At 40.7% G+C, this 7500-nt stretch overlaps 1 protein-coding gene across 2 annotated transcripts in view; it reads left to right on the forward strand.

Annotated features, from left to right (window-relative positions):
- LOC134197096 (FYVE, RhoGEF and PH domain-containing protein 6-like) overlaps positions 1 to 7500 on the forward strand; it is a 14825-nt gene that overhangs the window by 6978 nt on the left and 347 nt on the right. For both annotated transcript variants that reach the window (XM_062666339.1, XM_062666340.1), the window contains exons 13-23: positions 10 to 78; positions 142 to 221; positions 475 to 558; positions 931 to 961; positions 1020 to 1220; positions 3131 to 3227; positions 3291 to 3364; positions 5209 to 5337; positions 5397 to 5456; positions 6993 to 7093; positions 7162 to 7500. The exon at positions 7162 to 7500 is cut by the window's right edge and continues 347 nt beyond it. In XM_062666339.1, the coding sequence (XP_062522323.1) occupies positions 10 to 78; positions 142 to 221; positions 475 to 558; positions 931 to 961; positions 1020 to 1220; positions 3131 to 3227; positions 3291 to 3364; positions 5209 to 5337; positions 5397 to 5456; positions 6993 to 7093; positions 7162 to 7207 (972 nt within the window). In that variant the 3' untranslated portion in view covers positions 7208 to 7500. The remainder of the gene's footprint in view (positions 1 to 9; positions 79 to 141; positions 222 to 474; positions 559 to 930; positions 962 to 1019; positions 1221 to 3130; positions 3228 to 3290; positions 3365 to 5208; positions 5338 to 5396; positions 5457 to 6992; positions 7094 to 7161) is intronic.

Below are 7500 nucleotides of genomic sequence, written 5' to 3' on the forward strand. Positions count from 1 at the left end.
GTTGTTCAGACATTTTTAAAGGAAGGTTATCTCAACAAAGTGTCAAGGAGAGGATATGATCGGAGAATGTTCTTTCTTGTGAGACAGCTGATAGTTTCAAAAGTGTTTACATCGACATTTGACGTTGCATTACGTTTGCAGTTTAATGATTTGTTGATACAATGCTCGGTAGCCACTGGGAGTTTTAAACTACGACGCAAACAAGAGCTCGATGGGATGAGGTGTGTGTGTGTGTGTGTGTGTGTGTGTGTGTGTGTGTGTGTGTGTGTGTGTGTGTGTGTGTGTGTGTGTATGTGTGTGTGTGTGTGTGAAGGGCATGTGCGTGTGTGTGTGTGTGTGTGTGTGTGTGTGTGTGTGCGCGTGCATGCGTGCATGCATGCGTGCGTGTGTGCACATTTGTGTGTGTGTGTGTGTGTGCACGCGTGTGTGTGTGTGTGTGTGGCCATACCTACCTGATCATTTGTGTTGTATGTAGGTTGATATTCCTAGTGTAACAGACGTACCAAATGCATTCAATGTGATCTCAACACAGCAGAAATCATTCATGGTGTCTGCATCGTGAGTTAACAAAACACAAACAAACAGATACACGAGATTTATAATACAGAATGGACAGAACCTGACAAATGAACACACAAGCAGAATAATTAACAATTATTAGCAGTTATACTGACACGCTGATACACACACACACACACACACACACACACACACACACACACACACACACACACACACACACACACACACACACACACACACACTTCGTTACTTAATATTGCATGTTAGTAAAACCGTGGAAGTACAATACAAGTTGATCTCTTACACAAGTCTTGCAGTGAACGACTCACATGCATCATTAAAAGACAGACACACGGACACACAGTGAAATGAACCGAATTCATTGCGTAATACTTTTGCATATTGTAGAACTCCAGAAGAGAGGGACGAATGGGTCAAAGTAAGATCATTGATTTCAACATGTTAGCATATGTGTACACTACATATCTACCTGCCAGGTGCTGTCTACAGCTATCAAAGAGCAGGGTAGGAAACTCAATTCGCTGAAGAGGCAGTCGTCGCAGATGATAGAGTCGGTAGAAGAAATCGGTGCCCAAGCTCCCGTCTGGCTGCCGGACAGTAGCGCAACCATGTGTATGGAGTGTGGCCGTCACTTCACACCACTTCGACGGCGACATCACTGTAGAGGGTGTGGCAGGGTAAGCATTCAATTAGTATGTTGACAAACTGGAAATTTATGTAGCATAGAATGTGTTAGTTGCATGTGGATTAATAAGTGACTGCCATTGTTGTTGTTTCTGGGTGTTGTCAATCGAGTTGTGAAGTGGTTGTGTTGTGTGACATGTGTACATGCTGGTCACACGAATAATACAGTGCAGTACAGTGTACATCCTTGATTAGGACTTTTTCGGTGGAAGCCAAATTCCTTGAGGCTCACTCATACATTGACAGTCAAGTACAAATGAAAAATAATTAATTAATTAATATACAGCAATATTAGGTCAACAACGACTCAACATGTTTACACATTTAATGATCAAATACAAAGAGTCGTCTAGGGCTCCAATTTTGGAGTAGGTTTACAGGTTTCCATGTTGGAATGACGTCATGCGGGAAACACTGAAAACATGTGATTTTGGGCGGAACTAAATTTTTTTTTCCGAGTTATTGAAATGTTTGGATAATCGGGGTTATACTGTACTGCTATTTTAACTCAAAAAATCGGCATGCAGCTGACTTCATAAATACATGCAAAATGTGGGACTTCTGATTTAATATAATTAATTAAATTCAGTGCAGGATATAACAACTCGTGGTTGATTGGACACCCACAGAGTTTTCAGACGTTTTACTTTGGCTTGCAGCAGTGGCGTATTTATTAGTATTTTACTATATTAGTAAATCTAGATATGTATGAGTATACAGTATGCATGCAGAGTTTCATATAAGAGATGGCAAACATTATATGTGTAATAAGGCACTGAATGTTTGTACATGTTTGTGCTCTTGCTTCTTGAACGAACTGAAGTTACTATAAATTTAATTAACAACGGAAGAGTCTTTGTTACTGTAATTTTCTCCAAGCAAAGTACGACAGGAAGCAGACCAAGACACATAGTCATCTGCATTAACAGACATCAAAATGGCCACCCTTGCTGGCTGAACAGATCACCAACCGTTTGATAAGTACGTTTGACATGACCATGATTTGGTCAGACAAAATGTCCAATGACCGATCATTATATCCTGCACTGAAATTACACTGTAATTTGGGGCGTATTCATTGGGACTACCTTTTTCATAGCTTGGTTGGATAGAGTGGAAAGAGACAGGGCACGTTTACCAATCGAACAGAACTTATCCGAAACGAGATAGATGAGGCGGTAACAGGACTATGCACATGCGTAGAATCAGTGCCTGTGTGTCAGAATCATCCCAGGTGTACATGTACTTTGTTATAGCCGTTTCATCTATTTTTCCACCTGTTAGAATGTCTACTAACTTTTCGGGAGTTTGTTCTGCCGAACACAAGAAATCAGCTGCTGTTCAACTTTTTCATGGGCAGTCTAGAATAAGTGCGAATATAGTAGTCTGGAAATGTTACGCAAAGCCAGCACGTTGATTTGGAAGGTCAAAGCTAGTAGAGACACAAGTATTACATGTCTAGATGCTTTTTCTACCCTTTCTATCCGTACTGATAGTAGTATAGGTTGGAAAGTCTATCCGCTCTATCCTTTTTCGGAAACAGAAAGTTACCAATCAAACAGCGTAATACCTTTCGAGTCTATCCGTTTTCGGAAAGGTTTGGGAAACTGTTCATTCTATCCAGAAAAGGAAAGGTGCCCAATCAAACACACTAGCGGGCCTTTCCACTCTATCTGCTTATAGAAAGGTCCCAAACGAATACGCTTTTGCTGTGTAAACCCTGGAAATCTGAAAAAGTGTGTCACATAGTCCTTTAATTGCAGTCGTACATTTAAAAATCTGTAATTTGAGCAGGTGTGACTTTATTGTTGGGATGCTGTGTATAACTGTGTTGCATAGACTGACTGTATGACGTCAAGATGTTGTTGAAACGATATCATCACGTGATTTTTTTGAATTGTAGATTCTCTGTTCAGATTGTTCACGAAATAAGGCATACTTGAAGTTCATGAAGCGAGATGACCGAGTTTGTGATCTCTGTTATTTCAAGCTAAATCATGGCATGTTGTTGTTGTGGTAGAATTTTTGATGTAGTGTGTTTATGGGTTTTATTAAATGTGTAGGTGTGTGGCCACAACACGTGATGGACAAACAGGTTGATTCGTTGTCGTCACAGAAGGAGAAGGGAGTTAGAGATGTAAGTGTCAAGAAATTTGTTTGTGTGATGTTGAGGCTTGGCTGGGAGTTGGAGTATGTGATCTGTGATGACAGCTGGTTGTGTGTTGTAAATGTATTTGTGTGCTTTGTAAGTAAGTTTGGTTCTGTTCGATTGGCATTGCAGTACATGCGGCAGTGGCATGTTGTGTTGATCCTGAGGGCTGTTTGTCCTTTGAAGTAAGAGTGGACAGACAGACAGACAGACAGACAGACTGACTGACTGACAAACAGACAGACAGACAGACAGACGGACTGACTGACAAACAGACAGACAGACAGACAGACAGACAGACAGACAGACAGACAGACAGACAGACAGACAAATTATTATATTTGAACTCTTACTCTACTAATAACAATCGCTAACTTTACGTATGCATAGCAATAACATAACAATCAATGAACAAAATGTTGAACGTCTTTATCATATAGAAAGTCATCAAAATTGCACTTTGACAACTTCGACAACTTTTTAAAAATCACACGAGAGTTGCAAGACTGTACAACTACAGACAGTTGCTTTCTCCATCTATCTCTAAAGTCTGTTTTGCTGCTTTTCCATTTGCATCTTTTGAAATTTTGGAGATCTTATCGAGATAGTCTTCAGCCATAGGGCCTCAAAAGCCAGTGTTCAAAAACCAGTGGAATACATGTTGTATTAGATCCTGTTATAGACTGCTGTTGACCATATTTTGTCATTTTGCGTTTTTCTCTCAACTCAGCTGCATAACCTGATATTTTGGCAGCTGATTGTACGGTGTCACAAGAATGTGGATGAGCAAGTGAAATGTCCAGGTCTTTTGTCAAGTGTCCAGTGGGATCATATATTGTTATATCCGGCCTGTTCTCAGAGTCAGTATACCTATTTCTTGGCTCAACTTGATGAGGAATATTTAACTCGTCTAACCATTTAGCTCAAGTTGACACGATTGTATTGTGTTGCCATACTGGGCCACCGCCAAACTTGCAGGTCAATAGATGATAACCATGTTCATCAAGGCTTCTACCACAATCACACTTGGTAACAATCTGGGAATATGGTAAAGGCATACCAAGTCTCACAATTGCTGCCACACGAAATTCTGAGGACTTTAGAACAAATTTTGGTGCTGAAGGAATAGCTTGAAGACAGACAAATAGACAGACTGACAAACAGACAAACAGATAGACTGACAAATAGACAGACAGACAAACAGACAGACAGACAAACAAGCAGACAGACAAACAGACAAGACAGACTGACAAACAGACAGACAGACAGACTAACTGACAGACAGACAGACAAACAGACAAGACAGACTGACAAACAGACAGATAGACAAACTAACTGACAGACAGACAGACAGACAGACAGACATAGGCGTTAGCAGTTAGTTTTAGCGTAGGGCCTGCGGGCTTGCTTGTTTGCTTTACAGTTTAGTGTGAGTGTACTAGTTTCAATGTATAAAATATATGTATTGGACAGACAGACAGACTAACAGACAGACAGACAAGAGACAGACAGACAAACAGACTTACAGACAACTGAGATTTGGCAGTGTGCTTTGTTGTTAACAGTCGCCTAAGGAAAAGGCGAACATAAAGACCATGTATTGTTGTGTATATGTATTATCCAGAGTAACCGTGGAATTTCCACACATGTCAGCTAGTATGTATAAACGCTTGATTGGCATTGAGTAATCTCCTGCATGGCAGCAGAGTGCATACCTGATTTCTGTGGGTGACATTCTATTGCAGAAGTTAGAGCAAATTGTTGACACAATACGTTGTGTGCTACTCGGTTGTTTAGCACGACATTGTGTGTGATATCGTTTATCTGTGTAGATTAAAGCCCACACTGAAGGTGCTCAGAAAATCGGATATGCATATTGTCGGAAGGGACTGAGAGGAGGATGGACGCGGCAGTGGTTGCAGCTGAAGGATTTGGCTTTGTATTTCTTTAAAGCACACGAGGTTGTATCCCCACGGTTAGTGCTCTGACGGGTTGTTGTACCTGCTGTTGTGTTTATCAGGATGTTAAGGCATTTGACAGCAAGCCCCTGCCGGGGTATTCCATTACAGAGGCTCCCAAGGTAGGAACGCGCGCGCGCGTGTGTGTGTGTGTGTGTGTGTGTGTGTGTGTGTGTGTGTGTGTGTGTGTGTGTGTGTATTCGAAATTGTATTTGTTGTTGAAACCATGTCTTCATTGATAGAGACCATGTCAATAAGTATTTTTATTGTAATTAAAATTTATGATGTCTTTTTATTTTAACGACAATTGCACGACATCTTTGACGTGTGAGTTACAGAACATGTGTTGTACTGATTATGTTATAATTGTGTGTTTTATCCATGTGTACGTGTCACTAAAAAGTATGTTTGTATGTGTGTCTTTCTGTGTGTGTCTGTTTGTCTCTCTGTGTGTATGTACATGTCTTTGTCTGTGAGTTTCTGCGTATCTTATGTCCATCTGTGTCGTGTCTGTCTGTCTGTCTGTCTGCCTCTTTTTCTGTTTGTCTGTCTGCCTGCCTACCTGCCTGCCTGCCTGTCATGTTGTCAGCTGTGTGCTGACCTGCCAGGACATGTGTATTCCTTACCATCTGATACTACTCAACTGGACATAGTTGCTTGGTGTGCAACACACAAGGAGATCATTATCTTTGAATTAACGGTTCCGCTTGAGGAAAACTTAGCAGATGCTGCTAGACAAAAACAAGACCACTATGCATCACTTTGCAGACAACTTTCGAGTTTGGGTTGGTGGACAAAGTTGCATACTATTCAAGTTCGAGAGGCCCTTTGGATGTTTCGAGCTTACAATCAATAGAGAAATTTGCCAATTCACAACACTCAAGAAAGTCATTCCTTATTGCATAAAATCTGCAAAATTGTCATTGCACCCTGGTATGCAATATGGTGCAAACGGGACAAATTTGACTGGCAAGAAGCCGAGTTGTTTTCGTAGATCGCAAGGAAATGTTGTTTGTACTGTAGTGTATGTAGAGAGTAGATAGTATCTAGTGGTTCTGTTTAGTTTCTGAGGCACAACTGTACATGATGGCAGGGGCCACAAATGCCCATGCATTTTTGGATGAATAAAGAATTGTCTGTCTGTCTGTCTGCCTGCCTTTTTTGTCTGCCTGCCTGTTTTGTCTGTCTGTCTGTCTGCCTTTTCTGTCTGTCTGCCTTTTCTGTCTGTCTGTCTGTCTGTCTGTCTGTCAAGTCTATTATTAGTTAATGACTTTGTTGTTTGCAAGGACTGATTTGTATTTAAAAAATTGTAACATACGTAGAAGTAGAATCTGTATGAGAATAAATTATCTGCCTGTCTGCCTTTTTCTGTCCGTCTGCCTGCCCTTTTCTGTCTGTCTGTCTGTTTTGTCTGTCTGTCTGTCTTTTTCTGTCTGTCTGGCTGTCTGTTTGTCAAGTCCATTAGTTAATGACTTTGTTGTTTGCAAGGACTGATTTGTATTTTAAAAAAATTGTAGCATACGTACCAGTAGAATCTGTATGAGAATAAATTATCTGTCTGTCTGCCTATTTGTCTGTGTGCATATCTATGTTTGTCCTTGTCTACCTATACCAACTTCATTGTTAGTCACAAAAACACTAAATTGTTTTTGAAACAGAATGAAGCACGGGACAAAGACCTAGTCATCAAGGTATCTCATATGACTCTCAAGGCTGACTTGCTCTATCTGAGTCTCGATTCGGAGGACGAGTACTCAAGGTCAGTACACAACAACGACCGCACAAACACTCATTACTTGCCTAAAAGTGTATTACCACATCTTGTAGCTGGATGGATGCTCTTTCGAAGGCAACGAGAGGAGAAATGGAATGAACCCATCATCACAACAATCGATTCTTGTCTCTATTCGTACATATAACCTCATCAATTTGTGTTACATTTTCATCGATCGGAGGTAACTAAATGTGTTCAAGCATATTATAACGAGTTGCCAGTGTCACTAGTGATTCATTGATTGACTCTAATGCAAAGGCGTGTCAGCCTTTTCTATGTACGTTTTCTCAAATTTGTTTAATTAAATTGCCTCTTGGCGACTCACTGACTAACACATGAGCTACTCGCTATTAGTCACCATCTCATGCTGATCGAGTTGTTTGTCGTTAGTG

Source organism: Corticium candelabrum, chromosome 22 (assembly GCF_963422355.1).
Source record: "Corticium candelabrum chromosome 22, ooCorCand1.1, whole genome shotgun sequence".
Taxonomy (NCBI): domain Eukaryota; kingdom Metazoa; phylum Porifera; class Homoscleromorpha; order Homosclerophorida; family Plakinidae; genus Corticium; species Corticium candelabrum.